This window comes from Pelophylax lessonae, assembly GCF_965119305.1.
Source record: "Pelophylax lessonae genome assembly, chromosome: 1".
NCBI lineage: Eukaryota > Metazoa > Chordata > Amphibia > Anura > Ranidae > Pelophylax > Pelophylax lessonae.
In genome coordinates, this window is record NC_138768.1 from 370701451 (window position 1) to 370718344 (window position 16894).

The window sequence follows — 16894 nt, forward strand, 5'->3', positions numbered from 1 at the left end:
TGGGAGTGGGATGAGTACCTTGTATTGGCAGTTACCTGCTCCCACTTCTGGTTGGATTGTATAGGCCACATATGTCAAACAGAAGGCCTGTGGGCTGAATCCATCCCGCCAGGCCATTTCACATGGCCCTTGCACCTCTCCTGCTGTTGCCGCACCCCCCTTGTATCCACCTCCACCTTTTCTCAGAGGTTCAGCAGCAGAGAGGAGAGAACTCCTACAGATCCTTTTGATGTAAGGGGGTGGGTGGGGTTCTCTGGACATCTGCTTATAATTATTATGAGAATAATACAATTCTGTGCCAGTTGAAAAGAAGTGTCTCACACCACTGGTCATCCACAGAAACTTTATTGGAGACTGTTCAGACAGAACATCACAGCAGAACCATATTCATTCTGAGCAGTCTCCAGTAAAGTTTATGGTGGGTGATACCAGCAATGTGCGACCCTCCTTTTCACACTTGCATCATCTGCTACAGTAGCATGAATGGGCTCTGTGCTGGTCTGCACCTGCCCTTTACAGCTTAAACTGCTTGTAAACCCTTACATATACCCTGTGAAGTGACTGGCTTCAGGTGATACACTGAGATGCAACAAATCCTCCTACATAAGTTGTATCTGTTTATCTGCAATCTTCTCTTCTCTATATCTGTTAAAAGTGCTGAATTTATTAGTTGGTCTGAGAGTTATTAAAAAAGGGGATGGAGAGCTGAAGTTTCACTCTACAGAGCTCAGTGAGGAGAGTTATGAGAGCTGATTGGAGGAAAGAGACAAACCCGCTTTCACACAGCTCACAAGAACAGAGCTGAGACTGTCATGTAGCTGGAGCTCCTTCCCCTGTCACCTTTTTTCTCTTGGTGTCAGGAAAACTTGTCAGAAGTGACTCATGCTGATAGCAGAGGAACAAGGCAAATTACAGAAATAAAACTCAGTGCCTTGGATTGAGACAAGTACACGCTATAGAGGGATGTGCTTTGTTCATATTTCATGTCCGATCTTTACAACCACTTTAAGTCTTAAATTATAACTAAAACTAGAAATAATCAATGCGGAGGCAATTATTTAATCTTATAAAGAGTAGATACATTTATATAGTATTACAGATACAACTGGCCCTTTAAGGGCAACCATAGGGCTGATGCCGGGGTTAAAGGGATTGCAAAGTCTCAAGGTTTTTCACCTTAATGCATTCTATGCATTAAAGTGAAAAGCCTTCTTTGTAGCATCTGCCCCCAGAGCCCCCCACCTTCCCTCTATTTTTCTTACCTGATTCCATCTGTTCCAGCGATGAGCATGAGCCCAGCAGCTCTAGCTGCTGTCTCTGATCTCATTGGATAGATTGAAAGCAGCAGCAGCCATTGGCTCCCGCTGCCTATCAATCAAATCCAGTAACACATGAGCCGGGGGCGAGGTGCTCATGGGTGGCTTCATGGAAACAATCTCTCCGTGGGGGTACCTGATGAAGGGGAGGAGCCAGTAGCGCTAATGGGGCACCCCAAAAGAGGAGGATTGGGGCTGCTCTGTGCAAAAACCTGGCACAGAGCAGGTAAGTATAACACGTTTGTTATTTAAAAAAAAAAAAAATCTGATCCTTTACAACCCCTTTAACAACAGGGGTGAGGGGTGATCAAAGGATTAAGTGTGCTCCTAGGGAGTGCTTTCTGTGGGGGGGGGGGGGGGGGCTTAACTGTAGGAAGACAGAGATCCATGATTCTTAGCAGAAACACAAGATCTCCATCTTCCTCCCTGATAGAACGGCGGTCTGTCTTGTTTACAAAGGCAATATTGATAGGGAAAAAAATACATATATATATATATATATATAATATACACACACAGTATCTCACAAAAGTAAGTACACTCCTCACATTTTATTATATCTTTTCATGTGACAACACTGAAGAAATGACACTTTGCTACAATGTAAAGTAGTGAGTGTACAGCTTGTATAACAGTGTAAATTTGCTGTCCCCTCAAAATAACTCAACACACAGCCCTTAATGTCTAAACCGCTGGCAACAAAAGTCGGTACACCCCTAAGTGAAAATGTCCAAAATGCGCCCAATTAGCCATTTTCCCTCTCCGGTGTCATGTGACTCGTTAGTATTACAAGATCTCACGTGTAAATGGGGAGCAGGTGTGTTACATTTGGTGTTCTCACTCTCACTCTCTCATACTGGTCACTGGAATTTCAACATGGCACCTCATGGCAAAGAACTCTCTGAGGATCTGAAAAAAAGAATTGTTACTCTACATAAAGATGGCCTAGGCTCTAAGAAGCTTGCCAGGACCCAGAAACTGAGCTGCAGCATGGTGGCCAAGACCATACAGTGGTTTAACAGGACAGGTTCCACTCAGAACAGGCCTCGCCATAGTCGACCAAAGAAGTTGAGTGCACGTGCTCAGCGTCATATCCAGAGATTGTCTTTGGGAAATAGACGTATGAGTGCTGTCAGCATTGATGCAGAGGTTGAAGGGGTGGGGGGTCAGCCTGTCAGTGCTCAGATCATATGCTGCAGAATGCATCAAATTGGCCTGCACGGCTGTCGTCCCAGAAGGAAGCCTCTTCTAAAGATGATGCACAAAAAAAGCCGTTTGCTGAAGACAAGCAGACTAAGCACATGGATTACTGGAACCATGTCCTGTCGTCTGATGAGACCAAGATAAACTTGTGTCAAGCTTGTGTGGCGGTAACCAGGTGAGTAATACAAAGACAAGTGTGTCTTGCCTACAGTCAAGCATGGTGGTCAAAGTGGCATGGTCTGGGGCTGCATGAGTGCTGCCAGCACTGGGGAGCTACAGTTCATTGAGGGAACCATGAATGCCAACATGTACTGTGACATACTGAAGCAGAGCATGATCCTCTCCTTTCGGAGCCTGGGCCTCAGGGCAGTATTCCAAAATGATAACGACCCCAAACACACCTCCAAGACGACCACTGCCTTGCCAAAAAAGCTGAGGGTAAAGATGATGGACTGGCCAAGCATGTCTCCAGACCTAAACCCTATTGAGCATCTGTGGGGCATCCTCAAACGGAAGTTGGAGGAGCGCAAGGTCTCTAACATCCACCAGCTCTGTGATGTCATCATGGAGGAGTGGAAGAGGACTCCAGTGGCAACCTGTGAAGCTCTGGTGAACTCCATGCCCAAGAGGGTTAAGGCAGTGCTGGAAAATAATGGTGACCACACAAAATATTGACACTTTGGGCCCAATTTGGACATTTCCACTTAGGGGTGTACTCACTTTTGTTGCCAACGGTTTAAACATTAATGGCTGTGTGTTGAGTTATTTTGAGGGGCAGCAAATTTACACTGTTATGGTCCTTTCACACGGCGCAAACTCCGACGAGGTCCGTTCTGCTCAGCGGGGGATCGATTTGCCGATCCCCGCTGAGCAGGCGGATGACAGTGTGCGGAGACGGAGCTGCCAGATTCCCCACTGTCCTCTATGGGGAGATCGGACCGCCTGTCCGTACTCATCCGATCCTCCAGACGGATGGAAAATAGGGTTTCCATCCGTCCGGATTTCACGGACAGTATCGGAAGCGGATAGCAGCGGGTGTCAGTGGAGATGTCTCTGCTGACATCCGCTGCCCCATAGGGATGCATAGAGCATCCCATCAGGTCCGCCTGAAAAGCTGACAGGCAGATCTGATCGATTCGCCTGTGTGAAAGGACACTCTGGCTCCTTGCACATGGTCCGCAGTGCGGTGCGGACTGTTCTCTGCTCAACAGGCGGATGACAGCTCCGTCTCCGCACTGTGTGTGGAGATGGAGGTGTCAGAGCCCTGCTGCTCTCTATGGGGGAATCGGATGTGAGTGGACAGCCTATCCGCTCTCATCCGATCCCCTGGACGGATGGAAAATAGGGTTTCCATCCATCTGGATTTCACAGACAGGATCGGATGCGGATGGCAGCGGGTGTCAGCGGACATGTCTCCACTGACACCCGCTGCCCCATAGGGATGCATGGAGAATCCGATCAGATCCGCCTAAAAAACTTGACAGGCGGATCTGATTGGATTGCCTGTGTAAAAGGACCCTAAGGCTCGGTTCACACTACGGCGATCTGACTTCGGGGGCGACCTGTGAAGTCGCGTGCACCGCGACTTCGGCACGACTTGCATGGACTTCATAAAATTAATGTCTATGCAAGTCGCTCCAGGTCACCCCGAAGTAGTACAGGACCCTTTTTCTAAGAGGGAGCGACTTGTGTCGCTCCTATTAGAACTGTTCCTGTACTACACTATGGGACGCGATGGTGTGTGACTTGTCAGGCTGACCAAGTCGTCTGACAAGTCGTACTAGTGTGAATGGAGACTTATACAAGCTGTACAATCACTACTTTACATTGTAGCGAAGTGTCATTTCTCCAATGTTGTCACATGAAAAGATAGAAAATATTTACAAAAACGTGAGGGGGGAGTGTGAGTTTTAGAAAGGGGAAGTGATAATATTATGGAAATATTCTGGAAAGTGCAACAAAAGGATGGAGCAGCAGTTTGGAAAACTTTACAATAACTTGATAAACTTTGTTTAGGATCCTGCAGAAGAAACATTGTTTAGACTGTAAAGCATGTAACCTTTTCGGAGTGATGTTTTTTCCGCTTTCTTGGAACACTTAGCAGTAAAAGAATATTTCCACGAGTTTGGCTTGGTGTCTGAGATCAGGCGAGTGGAAAAAGGCAAAGCCAGGTGACTGGGCGATGATGAAGAAGAGAACAGATGGTGAAGGATCGCCCTTTTAAGAGCCAGCTGTGTGCCTGTCTGTATGTGTGTGTATGTGCGTCTGGCTGAGTAGCACGCTGGAAGCTGTAGAAGGCACCTGATTGGCCGTGACTTAAGTTGTTCTCCCCGCCTCTGACCGAGGGGGGGCGCCCTGATTGGGAGAAGGGCTGGAGGTAAACAGAATAGAATGTCCCCTTCTCCTAGAAACCTATGGGAGCCTCATCCCATTGTGACGCGTGGGGTTCTGTTAAATTGTTACTGAGGCAGGAGAATGCCTGAACCCTGAGAGTGGAAGGTGGAGGGGCGGGAGAGAGGGGGAGTGAGTGAGTGAGTGAGGAGGGAAGAAAAAAAAAAAAAAAGTGTGTCTCATATAGAGCTTTGTCTGAGATTTCATCACAGACTGTATGATTGAGGAGGATGCGTGCAGTGGTGGGGACAGTGAAAGCACCTGGTTGGCCCCTTGTGAGGGGGGGAGACAATGGCGCTGGTTCGGTAGGTGCCACGTGTGGTGGTGGTGGAGTTGGCACACAAGTTTTGTGAAAGAAGGTAAAGAAGTGTGGTGCGGCAGACACAGGAGGGGCATTGTGTAGTAGAAGTGGGGAGGTCCCAGACTAGTGCTGTCTGATGAAGATGAGGGGCTGGGTGCTGCTCAGGAGGAGCACACACTGATAGCTGCCTTGCACGACTTGTCGCTGCGCTGCTTCTCTTCTCTACTCTATACATTGGCAATGACAGCAGTCGCCTACACGGACTTCGTGGCTGCTCAGTGTCTGGTGTCTATCTCTAACCGTACCAGAGAACCTGACGAGGAAGCGCCCCCAACTACACCTGCCGCCACCGAGCAGCAGCACCTGAGAATGAGCGAACCCGAAGCCAGCCTGCATCACCTCAGGACAATGGCCGAACCCCTGACTAAGGAACACCACGAGGGGGGACCCGGGGAAGCCTGGAAGGACTACTGCACCCTGCTGACCATAGCTAAGAGCCTGCTGGAGTTAAACAAGTACCGGCCCCTGCCCTCCCCGGTCTACAGCGACGAGGAGCTCAGCTCGGACAGTGACGTGACCACAGAGTCCGGCCACAGCTACCACAGCAGTAGCAGCAGCACGACCCCCAGCCGGACGGACTACAGCCCCGAAGCGGGCTCCACACAGCAGCCGCCACGCCCACCCAGCCCGGACACGCCCAGCTCCCCGCCACGCCCCGCCGGCTCCACTAGTGAAAAGAGGCACAGGTGTCCCTATGCTGGCTGTGGCAAAGTCTATGGCAAATCTTCCCACCTTAAAGCCCATTACAGAGTGCACACAGGTCAGTAACCCCTACCCCATGTACACTAACTACACAGGGGCTACCTTTAAATGGGGGAGGGGGGATGGTACCAATGGGTTTCCACATTCAGAAACACCTGTCTAGACAACCTGGGTAGAACATCACCACCTTCAGTCTAGAACCCTTTATGCAGATTGGTAAACAAGGGGTATTTACTAAAACTGGAGAGTGCAAAATCTGTTGCAGCTCTGCATAGAAACCAGAACAGCTTCCAGTTTTTATTTCCCGAAGCTGATTGGCTGCCATGCAAAGCTGCACCACATTCAGTAAACCTCCCCCATTGTTATTGTCAGATGTCAAATGAGGACACGGGGACATCCTGAATATCTGCAGTGGTGGCTCCTTTGAGTTCTGCCAATCCAAGGCAGGTCAGGTTTGTCTGATGACATCTTGATGTTTGCAGGTTGAGGACGTGGCTCTTCCAGATCAAGGTACAGATGTGTGATTAGCCTAATTTAGAGTGTGGTAGGGTTCTTCCCATAGTGTCTGTATGACACCTTCTCCGGTAGATCTCCACTCAGTGTGAGGTTACCAGAAGACTGGTGTCCCTGATCCCATCTTCTGTTCTCTACCGAGTGCCGAAGAATACTGCAGCATTATAAAAGTGTCCCAGGATGTCCTATAATTGGTGTCCTCCAATCCCCTTCCCCGGTGGCACCTTGACCCAAGCTAGTCAAACGAAGGAGTTGTGTCTCCTTCCAGTGAGACATGCATGCTTTTGGCAACGTAGTTGTAACGACGTGTTGATGGGGGTGGTTCCCGTGGATTCGGGGGAACACCCTTTGGTGACGCCTATATTTGTAACCCAGCCAACCGGTGGGTAGCCACCACTAACACGTGTATTGCAGCATGACGTCACACTAACAAGCAACCTACACCTGGGTCGGGTGCCATTCACTGAACGTAGAGATCCTTCGGCAGGTGCATACCCATGTCCAGTTGCCACGGACGAAGCACTCGGGTATAAGTCTGATTCTTCTGAAATGCCACATTTGTCGTAGCGATCTTAGTACCAGGGCTTTAGACTAGAGTTTAAGGGCATCTATCGGAGTGCTCTGGTTAGCTGGTTCGGTCCCTGTAAAGTCTAGTGGTAAATCATTCAGAGACTTTACGTCAACAACATGTTCCCAAGCAGAGTCTATTTTTAGATTCAGCAGGTTTTTTTTATTTCTAGGAGACTTTCCAGTCTTGGCAGTTTTGTATTTTTCTGTGTTTTTTTCCCCTTGTTTGATTAAGAGCCAGCAGGGGTAAGAGCGAACTGTCTAATCACATTCTTCATTATCTGCTTCCGCACTCCCATACCAAGTAGGTGACCTCATATTACCTCTTCCACTGAGACTGACTGAGGATATTGTGTTTCTGCTGTTCCACCGCCTGCGCTCAGACAGCATACAGTGTATCTCAGACGCTCTATCTCCAACAGCAGCTGAATCATGATGACATTAAATACTACAGCAGTTTATTTACATCATTTCTTTACATTATTAGATGGAAACTAATTAAGGATGCTACCAGAAAATCCACATTTATCTGTATGTGCGTGCCGTGTCTGGTTTCTTCCCCTTTGCTGCTGTTCTCAGCACCAGTAAAAAAAAAGGCATGAATCAGAATAACCTTTATGATTCACATTGCAAGATAGAGCTTGATCTATATTCCATCCTATCTTTTGGATTAAGGGTGTGGTGATTCATGGCATGACACAGGGGGAAAGAAAAAAATACAAATTGTGCTTTGAGATTGGAAAGCTCCATCTTGTTTGCATTTTAATCAGTTTGGATGACATTGCAGTTACCCTGCCACAACCTGCCAAGTGTACCATAGAGAGACCCGGAGCGAGAGGTGACATCACAATGCTTTTAGCCTTAACACTTGCCAGTGTAAATTTTAGTTTTTAGATCTTTTCTAGGCTGATCTTTTTTATGAAGGCTGGTAAAAAAAATGAAGAATTTCTTCTGGAATCCAGTGAAACCCAGAGCAATCATCTTTTGTTTTCATTGACCTAATTGGTTACAGTCAGGAAAGAGTGAAGGCTGGGTGTGTCGGTGGAAAAGTACAGCCTTGCTCACTTCTAACAGCTTCTCTAAAGAAGTTTTGAAACAGCTGTGGGTGCAAACAAAGACTTTTTTTTTTTTTCCAAAGAATGCACTATGCACATTCCAAAAAGGTTATAGATTTTTAAGTATAGGTGTTTGATTTACTAAAGCTGGAGAGTGCTAAATCTGGTGCCACTCTGCATTGAAGCCAATCAGCTTCCAAGTTTTTTTGTCAAAGTTTACCACTTCTAGGGTTGCCACCTCATCCCTTTAAACCCGAACACATATTAATTACACAGGTTCTGGGGCTAATATAATGCAGATAATGCACCAATAGAGTTTAATTACCACCTTAATCAGCCATGGAACCTGTGTAATTATTACGTGTTTTGTTTTAAAGGGATGAGGTGGCAACCCTAACCGCTTCACTACTGGGTACTTTCACCCCCTTCCTGCCCAGGCCAATTTTCAGCTTTTGGCATTGTCACACTTTAAATGACAATAAGAGCCCATTCCCATTAGCGCGACTTGTCAGCCTGACAAGTCGCGGTCCATTGACCGCTACAGGACCCGTTCTAATTGAAGCGACACAAGTCGCTCCGACTTAGAAAAAGGGTCCTGTACTATTTCGGGGCGACATCGGAGCGACTTGCATAGACTTCCATTATGTGAAGTCCCTGCAATTCGCTCCGAAGTCGTGGTGCAATGTAATGCACAAGTCGCCCCCGAAGTAGTAAGGAGTCGTGTCGCGCTAATGTGAACCGGCTCTTACGCTGTCATGCAACACTGTACCCAAATGAAATTTTTATCATGTTTTTGAGACCAAGCTTTCTTTTGGTGGTATTTATTAATCACTGGGTTTTTTATTCTGCTAAACAAATGAAAAAAGATAGAAAATCTTGGAAGAAAAAAACCTTTCTTCATTTCTATTATACAATTTTGCAAATAAGTAATTTTCTTTTTCACTGATGTGTGCTGATAGGCTGCACTTATGGGGCTGCACTGATGATTAGTGAAAAAGGCCCCTTTAACCGGAGAGCCAGTTATCGCGTTCCTTTCCTCAGACACTTGACAGCGCTGGGTAAAGGAAATGCCAGTAACCAGCATTTGTTTACATGTGATCAGCTGTGATTGGACACAGCTGATCACATGGTAAAAAGCCTATGTCATCGGCTCTTTAACCTGATTGGTGACGTGCTGTGTCCAAGGGACACAGCTCACCACCAATCGTCACTCAGCATGCCCCCAGGGGCACGCATGAGCGGCGCAATTTGAAGGATGTCATATGATGTCCAGTTAGAACGGTAAAGCCACCACGCAGCCATTATTCTGCTATAGCTTAGAGAGGAAGGTGTTAATTGAACAAGCTGAAGTTAGAAACTGATTGGCTGCCATGCACAGCTGCACCAGAAGTTACACTCTCTGGTTTTAGTAAATCAACCCCAAGGTTTTCATAAGTGGTCACATGGGATGATCAATCTGAAACCAAACCTGAATCCAGGCTCTTCACTAGTAATCCCCAGCATTTACAGTGAAGCTGTCTAGCTAATCATAAGCATTTTTTTTTTACAGTGCTCACATGGTTTGTTTCAGAATCTTAATCACCGTTTTTCAACGTCTGTCTGCACACTGATCCTATTAACATGTTAAAGTGCATGCTGTGCATGGCTATTTAAAGAACAGTTCTGGCTGTGAAATGTAGTGTTAGGGCTCTTTGATATAGCTGTCCTATTGTATAGTCTTACCAGCTGTTACTTGATGTCACTTGTCCCAGTATTATAAAATAATCGATAAAATGATGCAGCTGATTGAGCAAAGTAGTGCTAATTATATTATAGGCCCTCATTTCTAAACAGTGATATAAGGGTACTGGGTTGCAGTGCTGAATAAGCTATGTGTCATGTGCAGAGGGAACAAGATTATTGATGAGTCTGGATTTAGTCACGACTGTACAGCACTAGTCATGAACAAATGGAGTGTTTAAGTGGGTGACTGCTGCATCATGAGATCAGGACAACTGTGGGAATTTATGACTGATCTATAGCAGTGTATATGGAGCTCTGACTAATGTCCACGTGTTCTAAGCTGGTAAAAGGGATCCTTTTGCTTACTGTATATGTAAGGAAGCAACACAAGGCTTTACCATAGCCACTCTGATGTCTTTATTTCTTCTGCTATGCTTTATACTTTGTTGTTGTAAGTGCTAGCATTATAGGAGCCTTTCTGCGTTTTAAAAACAGGTTTATGTGCAGTAAGCCATAGCAACCATTCAAAACAACAAAGGATTTCAGCTTTCAGTTTAAACTGAAACGTGAAATCTTATTAGCTGGTATGGATAGCTGCACGTCATTGTACTTTGCATCTTATTGATTAGGCCTGTGCTTACTTTCTATAATTTAAACTCAAGATTTAGTGTTAATGCATATAAATGGCACATCTCCTAGCTGTATTCTCTCACAGGACCCATCTCAGTGGAGCAATATGTACCCATTTATGAAGTAATATCTACTCTTTCACTCTTATTATGACCTTACAGAGAGAAGAAAATATATTTTACATGTGTGTTGCAAAGGGACAGAAAACATATTATAATTTGCTATTCCTAGGCCTGACCCCCAATGGTCCCATGCTAGTTAAGCAATGGGGTATGCTTCTTTTGAACCTTGCGCTGTAGGAAAATAAAGGTTTTAGGTATTTCTACTCACACAGGATTCAGCTTATTTGTAGCCTGCAACTCTTTAACATTTTTATTTTATTGGTTGAGCTAGATCAGGGGTCTTTAAACTACGGCCCTCCAGTTGTTCCGGAACTACAATTCCCATCATGCCTAGTCATGTCTGTGAATGTCAGAGTTTTACAATGCCTCATGGGATGTGTAGTAACATTTGAAGGGAGCTAAGGGCTATATAAAGTGTAATCCCTTCTCTTAAACCTGTAAAGAAGGGGGTCTCCAAACCTTCTAAACAAAGGATCAGTTTACTGTCCTTCAGACTTTAGGGAGGCTGGACTGTGGTCAGTGGAAGTAGAGATATGTCCCAGTGTAAGTGAGAGCAAAGTATGCCTCAGGCTTGGTGGTCAGCGGGAGGAGGAATAGTGTCCTATCATTAGTGTCAGTGGAAGAAATAGTGCCCCATCAATGGTATCAGTGGAATGAATAGTTCCCCATTGTTGGTACCAGTGGGAGTAATAGCATCCGATTGTTGGTATTAGTGGGTAGAATAGTGCCCCATCTTTGGTGTCAGTGAAAGGAATAATGTTTCATCATTGGTGTCAGTGGAAGGAATCATGCCTCATTGGTGGTGACAGTGGAAGGAAGGGTGCCCAGTGGTTGGTTTCAATGGGGGGAATAATGTTCCATCAATGGTGTCAGTGGAAGGAATCGTTCTCGTATCAGTGGAAGGTATAGTCTCTAAGGGTCGGATAAAGGCAAGCAAAGGGCCACATCTGGCCCACGGGCCACAGTTTGGAGACCCCTGCTGTAAAGCATGGATGAGGACAACTTTTTTTCTAAGGGATGTGATGAAGAGAATATCCATATAATGGAAAGGTTATCTGTAGCAGCATGTAGAAAACCAAAAACCATTCTTTCTCATAGTGGTTGATGTCACTCAAGGATGTAGAATTCTGGCTACTTTAATGCCTATGGATGCTAACGTACGTGTCATGAAAAAAATGATAAAGCAAGCATTGGTCTTAATTCCCAAATGTATGTACCTTCAGACCTTTACAAAAGTGCCACGGGACCCTTAGAAACTTTATTCTGCTGCTCTAATCTGCAACCATTCACACTTCTTAGAAGGCCATCCTACGCCCCTTCAACCTATTGCCCATTGAAGAGCCCATGTATGACATAGGACAAGCATGCAGAAGAGGGGTTTATTTCATGTTAGGACTTACTATAGGGGTTCGGTCAGACAAAGGTTTAATGTGAACCTTTCAGGTAGAAAAAAAATCGACAAACCACCAAACAATTTGGTGGTATCCTTCAGTGCCTGTATTTCTTTTTACCATTTCTTCTGTGCCACATGAAATGCCCTCCATTTTTCTGTAAAGTCATGAACAATTGTCAACAAAGCTTTGCATTCACATTACTTGTACACTAAATAATAAACAGGAAAGCATAGACAGCAACAAACAAAAGTTCTGAGCTTCCCTCTGCAAAAAAAAAAAGTTTCTGTATTTGTCTGTAGTTATTAAAGAAAATTTTTTATCACTTCCTGTCCAGATAGGAAGTGAGTAGAACTCTCCTCAATTGAGACACAGGTGGCAATAAAGGTGGAATAAATTTTTTTTTTTTTTTTTTTTTGAGGGGGGTATGTGTAGAGCTTAGAAATTATTATAAGTGTTAGGTTAAAGTGTATCTAAAGCCAAAAGGGCGTTGAGTATAAAGACTCATATTGGATGTTAGGTTAACAGAATAGGTAGAAAGAGAATTATGTTTTTGGTAACATTTATTGTTTAGGGCCACTCTAGGGAACTTAACGGCTTTGTCCTGTTTTGGTACTAAAAGCCCCATGCCAAAAGCAAATGTACCAAATAGGAACTTTCAACAAGCAAGCCAGCCTTTAACATTACAAGAAAGTAACAACATTTGCAGATTAGAGTGGATTACGTTTTGGTGGTCCCATGGAGCAAATATTTCTATAATATGTGGCAACTCTAATTGCCTGAACCTAATAGCTGTCAGGTGTACTCTAAAGTGGTTATAAACCCTTACATATACCCAGTGAAGGAGGACTATCCTCAGGTGATACACGGAGATGAAATAAATCCTCCTACATACGTTTTACCTGTTTATCTGCAGTCTTCTCGTCTATTTAAAGTGCAGAATTTATAAAAGTTGTCTGAACTGTCATAAAAAAAGGGGATGAATAGCTGAAGTTACACCCTGCAGAGCGAGGAGTGAGAAGAGCTGATTGGAGGGAAGGGACACCCCCCCCCCCCCATTCACACAGAAACAGAGCTGAGGCTGTCATTTAGCTGGAGGTCCCTCCCCTGTCACCTTTTTATCTTTTAGGCTCCATTCATAATGCCACGACTTGTCATGCAACTTGTCAGCCTGACAAGTCGCGGTCCGTCGCAGTCCATTGACTGCTACAGGACCCGTTCTAATAGGAGCGACACAAGTCGCTCCGACTTAGAAAAAGGGTCCTGTACTACTTCGGGGCGACCTCGGAGCAACTTGCATAGACATTCATTATATGAAGTCCGTGCAAGTCGCGCCGAAGTCGCGGTGCACGGGACTTCACAAGTCGCCCCTGAAGTAGTACAGAGTCGTGCCGCTGCAGTGTGAATGCGGGCTTAGTGTCAGGAAAATTTGTCAGAAGTGATTCATGCTAAAAGCAGAGGTATGAGGCAGCAGACAAAAATGACACTTAGTGCTCTGGATTGGGACAAGTACACACTATAGAGGGATATGCTTTGTTCATTTTTCATGTCTGAGGTCTACAATCACTTTAAGGGCATGTGTTGACCAGATTTTAGCTTGTGTAAAAGGGCAAATGCAGCTTGCATTTGATATGATCCAGAAATCATTCAGAATTCCTTGACAAGTGCATTTGACTAGCAGATGACTTCCTCCGGACCTGCATTTGGCCTCATTTAAGCTGCTTTTGAATTTCCAACAGCTTGTATGGTATAGTAATAATGATGCAAATTAAAGTTCGTTGACACAGGCCCTAAAGGTAACCTGTGTGCGTGCATGTGTGTATAGACTCTGAAAGACACAACCCATTCCCTAACTCATGTGATCACGTGTATGCTTTTTTTGGATCCTGATGAGTATGATAACAGTACAGGTCCTCTTTTGGTAAGTGGAAACTGTTTAACAAGCTTCTGGAGAACCTTTCTGTGTTCAGTTTACATAGACTACCAGGATTTCAAGATTATGAGAGTAATTACTTCTTCAGTGGAGAGGACAATTGCCTTTTTTCCATGGAGCTTTATCACCTTTAAACTTTGTTTAGCTATACAATTTTTTCTGCTAAGATTTCAGGGTACAGAAAATTAATATCTGCAGCTTGCATATATTTCTAGTGGGTTCTGTTTTTTTCTCTTTTTTAGGTAATTCTTTTTTGCCCCCATAGGTGAACGTCCTTTTCCATGCACATGGCCAGACTGCCTTAAAAAGTTCTCCCGATCTGATGAGCTGACCCGCCATTACCGGACCCACACAGGAGAGAAGCAGTTTCGATGTCCACTGTGCGAGAAGCGGTTCATGAGGAGTGACCACTTAACCAAGCATGCCCGTCGCCACACAGATTTCCATCCCAGCATGATCAAAAGGTCCAAGAGGTCCAGCTCAGCCTTCATCTGAATACTGCATCTTTGAGTCAACAAAGCTGTCACATGAAAATTTCAGCTGCTGTACATATCATCTTTTTTGCATCTTTTCAAAAGAAATGTAGCAGTTTTAAAATCCATGCTTCTGCAGCAGTTATATTAAAGAAAAATGCTGCCCGGTTTCTTTTGGTGGCACACGACTCTAGGTATTTCTTGTAGTGGTGTAATCTGTACCATCACAGTTTTGACTGTAAGATCTTTTGTGCTTGCGCTGGCATGAATATGTGTTTATGAAATAGAAGCCACAATGGATCAGCTTTACATTTGTGAAAGAAGTATGAGAACACGTGCTTACAAATATAAAGGGAATACTTTTTTGTTTCTTTTTTGATGAAACCGTATGGTATTTGGAACATATACTGTACATCTTATGAAGCGAGCAGGTATAGAGTATACTTGAACCTGGTTTCTTGTGGATTAATGTCTTACAGTGTCTTGAAATATGTGTTTTATTGTTGATGGAATACTAGTCTCCCACTATTATGGACCTCACCAGGCACCTAGTTTGACTTGACTCATGAGGTGCACTTTTAGGACCGGCACCATCCCTTATTCTGTGGAGCATGGTGAACAGCGATGGAACTAAAGTACACTAAGGACTGGAAAGCTTAGAGGATGAAAGCCTTGTTTTAACCTATCATGTCGTAGGTTGATAAAAAAAAAAAAAAAGCTGTTAATGGGAGATGCAATACTCAGTAATTATACTGTATATAGTTTTCAGTATCTTAAGATAAAATGTCCTTCCATGGATAGATTCACACCTTACCTAACTTTCAGGCAGACTGTCTGTAGGTCTGCTTTGAGTGCATCTGTTGAAGATTGACACACAGCTCCACAGAAGACAAAGAACTTATATGCCTTTACCCTGCAAGTTTAGAATAATATCAGAGGGTCATTTTATTACATCTGTAGGTTGCTATACATATTTTATATCTCACATAGCAACGATGAACAGTTTTTGCAAAACCAGAATGTTTGATTCAGCTTTTGGCAGAGGCGATGCCATCTTTTCAGTGCTTTATGAGACTAAGCACTGAAACACTGGGCAGTGCAAACTTGCAAGGAGTCTTTAGATCAATTTCCAGGCAAATGGTCTGTCACTGCATCCACTACAGTATCGCACTTTCTGATTGTGTGACGGCACTCTGCATGTACAGACTGACAGAAAGTGTCATTCTTTTAAATGCGTCACAATTGTGTCATTTAGGTTCTTGATCTAATTATTCAATTCACGTTTACATAACTTCATTTGGTAGCCAGAAGCACCAAATGGAATGAAGACTTTTTTGCACCTTATGTTTCCTATTTCACATGACGCCTATAGACTTTTTCCATAACGGAGAGGCTGCTTATTGGTGTGGTAGGCCTCTCTATCTGCGAGGGAGGGGGGATAACTATGCATAATCTGGCCAGACAGGCGGTTTACAAATTTCTGTATCTGTACTTAAAAAGTTTGGTTCATTCCATAGTATAAGCACTCCAATCATTCTTTTTTTGAAATAGTAGAAAGGACTGTTGTGAGTAACTCCACACTAACAGCTATTTGCCTTATAGCTATCCTACTAATTAAATTATAGGGATGCCATGTCACAAGGCATTACTAACAAGGCCAGTCAGGTTTCCTACATGTTTCTGATTCACTTAGCCTTTAAAACAATTACATATATGCACGGGGATGAAATATTAGCTGTAGTTCTGACCCCTTCATAAAATATTATAATTACCCTTGGGACAGTTTTATAATCATGCAAGTGCCAAGGGTCTCCCTTTTTATAACATTTTTGTACAATTTTCACAGGCCTTTAGTGCCTCTTTTATTTGGTGTCTTTCAGATTTTTTTTTCCAGCTGGATCGTACATTAGAAGTGCATCTAATGGAGTCTAATGCACATGCAGATAAATGTAAGTTACTGGTAAAAAAAAAAAAAAGGATTAAATTCAGATTTAAAGGGCCAGAAATCCTACAATACAAGATGAATCATAGAAAAGACATCTGAATAATAGCCACAATCAGTCAAAATACGGCATATTCTGCAAGGCCGTACAAAGAGCAGGTCTGAAGTGCAAATTTCAGTAACCCATGCAATAAGTTGTATTGCAGTTTACTGGAATTATATTACTGGGAACATTTTTGTATTTCTTATTGCGCAAAGATGATTTCAGACTGGTACTATGAGGTACTGCACTTTGCTGCTTGGTCAGCCTTGCTGAATATGCCTGTATATGTTGGGATAGTGTTCTGTTTGCAGGCAGAGCTATTTTGGATTGCACAGCTGATTTTCTGTTCTATAGTCAGCCTATCATCAGCCTGACTTGGATGATAACAGAGGCCGCACAGCCCTATGCTTGAGCAATGCATAATATTTAAGTGTTTAATTTAGGTTTATTTTCCCCATTAACACAATTTAAATGTCAATAGAGGGGCAGCGGAAAGAAATTTTTACTTGTGCACTGAAAAGGAGTTTTTT

At 44.1% G+C, this 16894-nt stretch overlaps 1 protein-coding gene across 1 annotated transcript; it reads left to right on the forward strand.

Moving 5' to 3' along the window:
• The first annotated feature begins 5252 nt into the window (after window positions 1-5252).
• Window positions 5253-16414, forward strand: KLF9 (KLF transcription factor 9). Its single transcript, XM_082247935.1, has 2 exons — window positions 5253-6031; window positions 14172-16414. The coding sequence occupies exons 1-2, from the start codon at window positions 5452-5454 to the stop codon at window positions 14399-14401; spliced, it is 810 nt and encodes a 269-aa protein (XP_082104061.1). The 5' UTR covers window positions 5253-5451; the 3' UTR covers window positions 14402-16414.
• Window positions 16415-16894: the final 480 nt, after the last annotated feature.